This window comes from Carcharhinus amblyrhynchos, chromosome 6 (assembly GCF_965287045.1).
Source record: "Carcharhinus amblyrhynchos chromosome 6, sCarAmb.v2.hapA, whole genome shotgun sequence".
In the NCBI taxonomy this organism is placed as follows: Eukaryota; Metazoa; Chordata; class Chondrichthyes; order Carcharhiniformes; family Carcharhinidae; genus Carcharhinus; species Carcharhinus amblyrhynchos.
In genome coordinates, this window is record NC_137329.1 from 125,247,676 (window position 1) to 125,259,973 (window position 12,298).

At 43.6% G+C, this 12,298-nt stretch overlaps 1 protein-coding gene across 1 annotated transcript in view; it reads right to left on the reverse strand.

Moving 5' to 3' along the window:
* pah (phenylalanine hydroxylase) overlaps positions 1-6,652 on the reverse strand; it is a 51,115-nt gene extending 44,463 nt beyond the window's left edge. The window contains exon 1 of the mRNA XM_080191784.1: positions 6,611-6,652. Within this exon, the coding sequence (XP_080047910.1) occupies positions 6,611-6,652 (42 nt within the window). The remainder of the gene's footprint in view (positions 1-6,610) is intronic.
* Between the last annotated feature and the right edge of the window lie 5,646 nt (positions 6,653-12,298).

Consider the following 12,298-nt stretch of genomic DNA (forward strand, 5'->3'; position numbering starts at 1 on the left):
ACACACAACCATCCTGACTTGGAAATATAGCACTGTTCCTTCACCATCAGTGTGGCGACTAGTTTCACAGTAAATTCATTGCAGTGTTAAAATAAGCTTACTTGTGACACTAATTAAAAAACTACGAACTAAACTTTAAAACTTTATTCCTCAGCTTTATTTTGATGGTGCAAACTACAACTACACAGTCTCTTTCACAGTCTGAGTCCGGGGAGGTTTTTGCTTATTGAGCTGCATTTTATTGTCACATAGTTTGATTTATTGTCAGGACTTCTCCAGATGTATCTCCTTTTTGAATGTTCCTTGAACCGGGTATTTAAATACTCTGTTCATTTGCTGTACACCAATCAATTCACATTACCCCTCATTGAATATTTTTAAGGCAAGGAGGATAGATAAATTTTTGAATGGTAAAAGAATTAAGGGTTATGGTGAGTGGGCAGATAAGTGGAACTGAGTCCACAAAAAGATCAGCCATGATGTTATTGAATGGCGGCGCAGGCTCGAGGGGCCAGATGGTCTACTTCTGTCCTTAGTTCTTATGTTCCAGTGTTCTTATGTTCTCTTTAGGAGGTTCATTGGGCTGATACTGGAGATGAGGGGGTTGGCCTATGAACAGAGACTAAATAAACTGGGTCTGTACTCGTTGGAGTTTAGAAGGATGAGGGGGGATCTTATAAGAGACGTATAAGATAATGAAGGGGATGGATAGGATAGAGGTAGAGAGATTCTTCCCGCTTAGAAAGGATAGCAGGACTAGAGGACACAGCCTCAAAATAAGGGGGGGAGCAGTTTAGATCAGAGTTGGGGAGGAACTTCTTCACTCAAAGGGTGGTGAATCTCTGGAATTCTCTGCCCGATGAAGTGGTGGAAGCTACCTTGCTGAATATATTTAAGTCACGGGTGGATCGGTTTCTCATAGACAAGGGCATTAAGGGTTATGGGGAGAAAGCGGGAAAGTAGATCTGATCCACTTCAGATCAACCATGATCTTATTGAATGGCGGGGCAGGCTTGCAGGGCTAGATGGCCTACTCCTGCTCCTATTTCTTATGTTCTTATGTTCCTATGTTCTTATGTTCTTTCACCCAGGCTATGAGATCTGACTATGTTGTCTTTCCTGATAGAAGCTATTTTTGCATTTAGATTACCTGTGGCAAAAACCACTCCATCTATTTTGCATTGGTGTTTGGCTTAAACCGGGTTTTCATAATGTGAGCTATATCCTCTTCTTCACTGTCAGGTTAGATATGGAGACTTGACTGATGACAAGATTGAGAGGCTGGGCTCTGATTTTGACTTGGGTCACTTTGTCGAGGTGGTTCAGTAGCCCAGCAAACATTTCCAATTTCTTCATTGAGGAAGATTTCTACATCTCTCTTGTGGTCTTGACCTCCTGTATTGATGAGTCTGATGTTGCCTGAAGTATGATCACCTGAATCTTTCTAGTGCATTTCACGTAAACCAAGAATGTTGATTTTCAAATGTTTCATTTCATTCTTGACGTTTTCCAGGTTGTAATGGGGTTCTCGCATTCTATTTTCCGAAGCCGATGTTATTCTTTTGGATGCTAAGACAATCTGGTATCACCTGTAGAAGATGACTAACCATCTTTCCCAGGCTGCCACTGCCGTGTCTTTTCTTTGATTAGGAAACGCGTATGGTTTGCTGGTGGTTCCATAGGTTTCAATGCTCAACTAACATGAAATAGACTCCTCTGCCATTACACAGAGTAAGCCAGGTATCCATCAGCCAAGGAGCTCCATCATGCTGTTTCCATGGTGGTTGCACCATAAAGCTGGCATAGGGTCCTTCCAGGAGCTATATCAGGTCAACTGAACAAAGGCTCAAAGAAAAGCAGGGTCAATCACACACTGAACAAACACTCTTACCCTAGTTAATGGCCAGTAGTCATAAATTTAAGATTGTTACCAAATGAACAAATGGAGAAGCTAGAAGAACTTTCTTCCCTACAGATGATTGTTAGGACATATAACACATTATTGAAGAAACTTGTGGATGCCGATAACACAATAGGAGATGGATTAATATTCAAAAAATGAAGATCCATTGAGGCATGGGGGAGAGGATGGGGGGAGGTGGGACGAAGGCAAGACCTAATTAGGGATCTGGTGCATAATTGATAGGCCGAATGAACTAAAAGCAGCACAATGGAATTATGAGAGAACTTTGACTCAGTGATGGTGAAGAAATAGCAATATGTGACCAAGTTGTGATAGAATGTGTGGTGGTGGTGTTCCCATGAGCCTGCTGTCCTTGTCCTTCTCGTAGGTGAAGGTGTTGGTGGACTGCTGCAGATGGAACTTTGCCAAGTTGCTGCTACACATCCTGTGGACTGAACCACGGTGGGCTGACAGTAGAGGAGAAGCTGATTGAGGTGGTGGGTGGGTTGCACATCAAGCAAGCTGCTACAATAACAGTTTATACTTACACGGATGTCATTCAAATAACAAACATCACAAGGAACGTGACAGAGGGAAAGCTCACCTTGAAAAGTTACAGCAGAGCTGGAGAGTGAACGAGGTGAAGGGCTTTCAGGGAGTTCCATATTCAGGCCAAAATGGCTGAAGTCTCTTCTACCATTGATTAGAGGCTATTGCTGCTGGGGCAGAATGTTCTGGGTTCAAGTCCTAGTTCAGAGACTTCAATACAAACCACCCAGGCTGACAGTCCAGTGTCTATTCTAAGGAAGTGCAGCACTATCAGAGATACTGCCTTTTGATTCAGAGATTAGACTGAGGCCTGGTCCATTTCCAAGGAGAGCAGGGAAACTGACCAATGTCTATCCCTCAATCAACATTGAGGTGGCACACTGGTTAGCATTGCTGCCTCACAGCGCCAGGGACTCAGGTTCAATTCTGGCCTTGGGTCACTGTCTGTGTGGAGTCTGCACATTCTCCCATCCTGTGTGGGTTTCCTCCAGGTAGTCTAGTTTCCTCCCACAGTTCAAACAAGTGTGGGTTGGGTTGGGTTGGGTTGATTGGCCATGTTAAATTGACCCTAGTGTTCGGGGGATTAGTAGGGTAAATGTGTGGGGTTACAGGAATAGGGCCTAGGTGGGATCAGTACAGACTCAATGGGCCAAATGGCCTTCTTCTGTATTGTAGGGATTCTATGATTCTAACATCACTAAACATAAGAACATAAGAACATAAGAACATAAGAAATAGGAGCAGGAGTAGGCCATCTAGCCCTTCGAGCCTGCCCCGCCATTCAATAAGATCATGGCTGATCTGTCGTGGCTCAGTTCCACATTCCCGCCCTCTCCCCATAACCCTTAATCCCCTTGCCTATCAAAAACCTATCAACCTGCGTCTTAAAAATATTTAGCGAGGTAGCCTCCACCACTTCAACGGGCAGAGAATTCCAGAGATTCACCACCCTTTGAGTGAAGAAGTTCCTCCTCAACTCCGTTCTAAACCGCCCCCCCTTTATCTTGAGGCTGTGCCCCCTAGTCCTACTGTCCTTTCTGAGCAGGAAGAGCCTCTCCACCTCTATCCTATCCATCCCATTCAACATCTTATACGTCTCAATGAGATCTCCCCTCATTCTTCTAAACTCTAACGAATACAAGCCTAGTTTATTCAGCCTCTCCTCATAGTTCAACCCCCTCAACTCCGGAATCAGCCTCGTAAACCTCCTCTGCACTCCCTCCAAGGCCAAAATATCCTTGCGTAAGTGCGGCGACCAAAACCGCACACAGTACTCCAGCTGCGGCCTCACCAGTGCCCTATACAGTTGCAGCAAGACCTCCCTACTTTTATATTCAATCCCCCTCGCTATGAAGGCCAGCATCCCATTCGCCTTCCTGACCACCTGCTGCACCTGCAGACTGGGTTTTTGCGACTCATGCACAAGGACCCCGAGGTCCCTCTGCACCGTCGCATGCTGCAGTTTTTCGCCACGTAAGTAATAGTCCTTCCTACCATTATTCCTACCAAAGTGGACAACCTCACATTTGCCAACATTAAATTCCATTTGCCAGTTCCGGCCCATTCGCCCAGCCTATCTAGATCCTTCTGCAGACCCTCCGCACAATTTGCCGTTCCACCAATCTTGGCATCATCAGCAAATTTCGACACCAAAAGCTGAAACTGAAACTGAAACTGACACTAAAAACTGATTATTGTCTTGTTCCTTTATTGTTTGTGAGAGTTTGCTGTGTTTTCTCCATTATGACACTGGCTTCACTTCCAAAGTATTTCAGTGAGTGTAAGGTGCTTTGGGAATGCCTGGGCATATGCTGTGGAAATCCAAGCTCTTTGTTCTGTCCTTAGCAATGGTTTTGGGTCAAGCATTTGGGGCTGGATCACGCAATCACATATAACATGAGGACTCTTACTGATAGAAGGTTGGTGGAAGCCTGTTTGTCAGAGTGAGTCTTCACAATAAAACTGTCTGTAACTCAGTGTGTCAATCAAGGTAGGGTCACCAATGAGGGTGCAGGTGGGGGAGAGAGATAGTCATGGGGGAGTGGGGGAAATGGTGGCATTGGGGTATAGAGGGGTTTGAGGGGGGATGCACAAGGATAGCTTTCCTGGGAGATGTTGCGCTGATACCCTCCGAGTTCCTGGTCAACCTCTTCCAAATCCATTAGTTGCATAAAGGGACTTCTCCTTCAGCTGCCCCTGGTTCTTGCCAATCATCTTAAATTTGGTTATCAGCTACTCCATGTAAACCATTCATAATGTTAAATGTCTATAACATCATCTCTAAGCTATCTCTGCCCAATGGAAAACAACACTAGACTTTTCAGTCCTGTCACCTCACTTTAGCTCTTCATCCCTGGAATCATTCCAATCGATCTCTTCTGTGCCTTCTGCAAAGCCTTCTTTTCGAAAGTGCGGCAGAACTGGGTCCAAACTCCAGCTGAGCCTGAACTAATGTTTTTTATAGTTAATTCAACTAAATGCATAAAATTCTAAATTTTAATAACAGATATATCACCATATTTAAAGAGAAAAAGTGATTGTGCTCCTGTGAAACAGCTTGGAACTAAGTTAAATGTGATGTATAATTGCGAGTTGTTTCTGTAGTCCAGGTTTCAGGCAAGAGAGGCAATTCAATCTATCCAATTCACAATTCTATCACTCCCCTTGCTCCATTCCTAACAACACGGAAGCCTATTTGTTGTACTTCCAGATTTTGAGTCCAGGTGTCCTGGACACCTTCTCCCCATGTCTGCGTGGGTTTCTTCTGGGTGCTCTGGTTTCCTCCCACAGTTCAAAAATGTGCAGGTTAGGCGGATTGGCCATGCTAAATTGCCCCTTAGTAGATATATGGGTTAAGGGGATTAGCCAGGTAAATAGGTGATGTTCTAGGGATAGGGTCTGGGAAGGTGCTCTGTCGGAGAGACCTCGCCTACTCAATTTTGCACTTTTGGGATTCTGTGCTTCACCCAATCTCCTCAGTTTCCCAATATGTGAGTTACATTCATGACCATAAATAAGATCATAAGATGAAGGAGCAGAGGTAGGCCATTTGGCCCATCAAATCAGCTCTCCCATTCTATGAGATCACGACTGATCAGATGTGATAATCCTCAACTCTATTTTCCTGCCTTATCTCCATAACCCTCAATTCCCTTACTGATTAAAACTCTGTCTATCTCAACCTTAAACATACTTAATGACCCAGCTTCTAAGGCCCTCTAAGGTAAAGAATTCCACAGATTCACTAAGCTTTGAGAGAAGAAATTCCTTCCCATCTATGTCTGAAATGGGTGATCCCCTTACTCTGAGACCATGCCCTCTGGTCCTAGACTCTCCACAAAGGGAAATAACCTCAGCATTGACCCTGTCAAGCCTCTGAGACTCCAATATGTCTCAATAAGATTGTCTCTCATTCTTCTAAACTCCAATGGGTACAGGCCCAACTAACTCAACCGCTCCTCATAAGGAAATCCGTCCATACCCAGGATCAAATTATTGAACATTCTCTCGACTGCCTCCAATGCCAGTGTATTTTTCCTTAGATGAGGGGTCCAAAACTGTTCACAATGTCTTCCTTCCTCACTTCACAAAGAAATAGTATATTGCCAGTGTGTCTATTACAGTAAAGAATGGGAATGAGATTAAGATGGAGAGTGCACCACATGTTGGTGAACTTCTGAAAAGACAAACTCTTGATAGGCTGATCTGCTGAGTGTTTCTTGCTTTTACCTAAAGTCTCATGTATTCACAGGAATTGAAAGAGCTGAGGTTTGTGTCTGCTTTCAGAGAAGCCTGTTGAAATGAGAGTGAAAAGATGAGAAAGAATAAAGTCAGACATTCTCTCTTCTACTTTCTTCCGTCGGGAAAAGATGCATAAGTCTGAGGTTGTGTCCCAATAGGCTCAAGAACAGCTTCTTTCCTGCTGCCATCAGACTTTTGAATGGACCTTTCTTGCATTAAGTTGATCTTTCTCTACACCCTAGCTATGACTGTAACATTACATTCTGCAACCTCGCCTTTCCTTCTCTATGAACGGTTTGTCCGTATAGCGCGCAAGAAACAATACTTTTCACTGTATGTTAAAACATGTGACAATAATAAATCAAATCTCCCAGTACAGTTTTACACTTCAGTCTGCATTAGCAGCTCAATCATTACCTTCACATTCTCCACGTTCTTTTGGAAAAATGCCGAATCCATTGTCTAAGCTTTCTTCACAGTTTTGCTGCTCTAGTTGCCTGAAGTTTTGCAGTTGTTCCTACAGGAGTTTCTACAGGTTCTATTCAGTTGTTCCTCCAGGAGTTTGCGAGTTGGTTCTATTCACCAGTCTGCACTCTTTGTTCCTACAAACGCAACACTGCCGACTCTCAGTCAGCAACTCAGGGCAGGGATCTTTGTACTTGCTTATCTCATTGGTGCATTTAAATGGAGTTATGTACACACCTCTGCCCTGACTGATTAATCGATCACCAGTAGTCTCCCCTTAACTATCCATAGCTCTGGCCCTCCATGTCCCTAACACTGGCCATGTGTTACTTTCTGCAGTTATCACCGTAGAATCTTGCTTAATTGAGTTTGGATCCTGATTTATTTTAATGAGCTGAGGTTCTTATTTGCAAACTGACCGGAATATACTGATGGATTCCTCTAACCATTTTCTCCTGTCTTCCTCTGTAATCTCCCCAAGCTCCACAGCCCTCCCAGCCTTTTTCAGAGAGTGAGAGGAATAAATTTAAAATAAATTTTGATTTGATTTGATTTATTATTGTCACATGTATTAACATGCAGTGAAAAGTATTGTTTCTGGCACGTTATACTGACAAAGCATACCGTTCATAGAGAAGGAAAAGAGAGAGTACAGAATGTAGTGTTATAGTCATAGCGAGGGTGTAGAGAAAGATCAACTTAATGTGAGGTAGGTCCATTCAAAAGTCTGACAGCAGCAGGGAAGAAGCTGTTCTTGAGTCAGTTGATACACGACCTCAGACTTTTGTAGCTTTTTCCTGACAGAAGAAGGTGAAAGAGAGAATGTCCAGGATGCGTGCAACCCTTTATTATGTTGGCTGCTTTGCTGAGGCAATGGGAAGAGTAGACAGAGTCAATGGATGGGAGACTGATTTTGCAACAGTGGTTAACAAGTTAAGGTAGTGGGGTGAAGGAAATCATCATAGTGCAGAAAGAAGCCATTGGGCCCATCGAGCCTGCGCCAACCACAATCCCACACAGGCCCTACCCCCATATCCCTGCATATTTATCAACTAATCCCTCCAACCTACACATCTCAGGACACTAAGGGGCAATTTTAGCATGGCCAATCAACCTAACCCACACATCTTTGGACTGTGGGATGAAACCGGAGCACCCAGAGGAAACCCACGCAGACACGAGGAGAATGTGCAAACTCCACACGGACAGTGACCCAAGCCGGGAATCGAATCCAGGTCTCTGGAACTGTGAAGCAGCAGTGCTAACCACTGTGCTACTGAGCCGGAGGAGTGAGGGAGACAAAATTAACCATTCTATCTACTCCAGCACTACAGACATAACAGGGACATTGTAATAAATCAGAGATGATTCATTGTGGCTCAGAGTATAAAAGGGTTTATTACCAACGATGAACAATTATTTACAGACAAAAGTCTGTCAGAATTAAATATGTTCTCTACTCCATTCTGGTTCCAACTGGAGATCCTCTCATAACCGGGACGCAATGGGCCAGGAACTGGCAAATGGAATTTAATGTTGGCAAATGTGAGGTTGTCCACTTTGGTAGGAATAATGGTAGGAAGGACTATTACTTACGTGGCGAAAAACTGCAGCATGCGACGGTGCAGAGGGACCTCGGGGTCCTTGTGCATGAGTCGCAAAAACCCAGCCTGCAGGTACAGCAGGTGGTCAGGAAGGCGAATGGGATGCTGGCCTTCATAGCGAGGGGGATTGAATATAAAAGTAGGGAGGTCTTGCTGCAGCTGTATAGGGCACTGGTGAGGCCGCAGCTGGAGTACTGTGTGCAGTTTTGGTCGCCGCACTTACGCAAGGATATTTTGACCTTGGAGGGAGTGCAGAGGAGGTTTACGAGGCTGATTCCGGAGTTGAGGGGGTTGAACTATGAGGAGAGGCTGAATAAACTAGGCTTGTATTCGTTAGAGTTTAGAAGAATGAGGGGAGATCTCATTGAGGCGTATAAGATGTTGAATGGGATGGATAGGATAGAGGTGGAGAGGCTCTTCCCACTCAGAAAGGACAGTAGGACTAGAGGGCACAGCCTCAAGATAAAGGGGGGGCGGTTTAGAACGGAGTTGAGGAGGAACTTCTTCACTCAAAGGGTGGTGAATCTCTGGAATTCTCTGCCCGTTGAAGTGGTGGAGGCTGCCTCGCTCAATATTTTTAAGACACGGGTTGATAGGTTTTTGATAGGCAAGGGGATTAAGGGCTATGGGGAGAAAACGGGAATGTGGAACTGAGCCACGTCAGATCAGCCATGATCTTACTGAATGGCTGGGCAGGCTCGACAGGCTAGATAGCCTACTCCTGCTCCTATTTCTTATGTTCTTATGCACGCAATTGGAACATAGAACCATAGAAAAGTTACAGCTCACATGGAGGCCATTGGACCCATCATGTGCATGCCAGTCCAAGGACACCCAGGTGCCCTTTCTAATTCCACCTTCCTGCACCCAGCCCATAGCCCTGTAGCTCACAGCACTCAATGTGCAGACAGTGCCCTGGCACCCAATTGGTTCAGCTTCCCGCCTTGACATGACGGGGGTTCCAGCCTGATCACGTGGTCCTCAGGGACCATGCCACCACAGACACGAAATTAAAACAAAAACTCAGTCCCAATAAACCCAAATTACATTGTCATTATTCTGTTTTTGTTTTTCTTTTCTTTTGTCTGTCCCAGATATCTGTGTTCCCACTTTTGCACACCCCAACTTTTAATCACTCTCCAACTGGCAGCTGTAGTTGTCTGGACCCTTAGCTCTGGAATTTCCTCCCTAAACCTCTCCTTCCAAAACTGTGATGCCATAAACTGAACACAAAACTCACGTGAAGGCTAAACCAGTGTTTAATAAAGGTTCATTATGGTTTACTTGCTTCTGAACTCTACACTCTATTTATAAATCCCAGGATACCGTGTGCCTTTTTAATAAGCTTCTCAAATCCCCTGACACTTCTATGAGCTTCACACAAACACTCTCAGTACTTTCTGTTCTTGCACCACCTTCGGAATTGTATCCTCCCTTGTATATTGCCTTTCCTCATGCTTCATATCAAAATGTATCACTTCACAATCCTCTGTATTAAATTTCATCTGCCACAAATCTGCCTATGCCACTAGTCTATCGATGTCCTTTTGGGATCTGTCACAGCTCCTCACAGCTCACTATTTTTCCAGGTTTCGTGTTGTTAAGAGGTCTTGGTGAAAGGGTAACATATCAATATGGATAAAGGATTGGTTAACTAACAGGAAACAGAGAGGAGGATATTTTTTGACTTGGCAAGCTGTAACTAGTGAAGCGCCACAAAGATCAGTGCTGTGGCCTCAACTATTTTTAATCTTCAGCGTAACAATGGCTTTTATAGTCCAGTTTGTGGAATTCTCCGCCCAGAAAGCAGTGGTGGCTGGGTCATTGATTTGATTCAAGGCTGAGTTAGATAGATTTATGATAAACAAGAGGGTCAAGAGTTATGAGGAGGAGACAGGAAAGTGGAGCTAAGACTGCAATCAGATCAGCCACAATCTTATAGAATGGTGGAGTGGACTCAAAGGGCTGAATGGCCTCCTTCTGTCTGACGTCCAATGTTCCCGTCTGCAAATGTTGAAACTGTGCCTTGTATATCCAAGTCTAAGTCATCAATATGTATCAAGAAAATTGGTGTTCCTAATATCGAACCCTGAGGAACACTGTTATATACTGTACACCTTTGAAACTCAAAATATCCATCCAATAATGGAGGTACTGCTATGCTGAGTATAAAAGTAACCCATTGGTGTGTGTACAGGTGCTCACTGTCTTTGTCTGTACATGCATGCCTTAAACTCCTGCACACCTTCCCAGCACAGCCCATATCTCCTACTTGATCCCATGCACCGAGTTAGTAAGCAAAACATCCATTTGTGGGATGAACAATGGAAGTTGACTATTAATGTGAGTTTATCATGTCGAGGTGATGAACAGGCCGACTTATTCCCTGAGAATATCCAGGAACATGTTTTTGGGGTTGGAAAAAGGGGATCATCGTAGAATTATAGTGCAGAAGTAGGCCATTCGGCCCATTAAGTCTGCACCGACCCTTTTTTTTATCTTAATCAAGCCCGAACCTTATAACTTCACATATTTACCTCCACATTGTGCAATACTAAGGCAATTTATCATGGCCAATCCACCTAACTTATTCGTCATGATCTACTGTACATTCCTCCAGTCCAAAAAATGATGTCCACTATTATTCCTTACAGATGCTGGCAGACCTGTCGAGATTTTCCAGCATTTAACTTAAGTGGCATGGTGGCACAGTGGTTAGCTCTGCTGCCTTACAGCGCCAGGGACCTGGGTTGCTTCCCATCTTGAGTGACTGTCTATCTGTGTGGGTTTCCTCCGGGTGCTCTGATTTCCTCACACAGTCTTAAAGACTTGCTGGTCAGGTGCATTGGCCATGCTAAATTCTCCCTCAGTGTACCCAAACAGGCGCCAGAGTGTGGCAACTAGGTAGCTTTATTGCAGTGTTAATGTAAGCCGACTTGTGACACCAATAAATAAAGTTTAAAAAGTTTAACTTCTTGCCTCTGAATCTGAAGTGCAGGGAAGTTCTCCCCACTTTCGTTCAGAATGCCTTTCCATGCACAGGTTCATTTTCCATCACTATTGAAACAGCATTGCCCTGCCACCTACAGGTAAAAATAATACATTCTCACTGCAGCAAAATTAGTTCAATCCTGAGTTCCCTGCTTTGGGCATAATCAGGAAATTGTGTTAAAAATATATATCTTTCATTGCACTTTTTTCAAGCTTCTGATCAGTGTATTTGTATCTTCATAAATGTAAAATCTTCCATGAACCAGTGCAGTCAGTCAGTGTCATTGAATGTCATTGCTTTCCCCCAGTTTCCATTAAAAAATATTTCTCAATGTATTTAAAAATAAATAACAATATAATAGATAATTTTATTAATACAGTTGAAGATGGACTTATCACCAAAAATAAGCATTTTTAATAATGGTGTCCAGTCACGGTCCAGTGAGTAATCTAATTTAAAATCACTGAAGGTTACTTTTTAAAAACTTAAGTTGACTCACATAATAACTTTAGGTGTACACATTACTCAGTTTCTTAATAAATTCAATAGTTTATGATGTGCAATTTAAATTTTTATGAGAGGCAATGGCCTAGTGGTATTATCACTGGACTATTAATCCAGAAACTCAGCTAATGTTCTGGGAACCGGGGTTCGAATCCCGTCAAGGCAGATGGCGGAATTTGATCTCAATAAAAAAATCTGGAATTAAGAATGACCATGAAACCATTGTCAATTGTCAGAAAAACCCACCTGCTTCACTAAGGCCCTTTAGAGAAGGAAATCTGCCGTCCTTACCTGGTCTGGCCTACATGTGACTCCTGGGCCACAGCAATGTGGTTTATTCTCAACTAGGGATGGGCAATAAATGCTGGCCAGCCAGCAAAGTCTATATCCCATGAATGAATGAAAAAAGATTAAAACAAAAAATGTATACCAGTGCCTGTGCAGCTAAGACTGTGAGTGTAATTTGAAGAATCTTCCTGAAACAGCACAATCAATGGAGTGTCATCATCCTGACTTGAAACCGTGGCCGGTTTTGTGGGA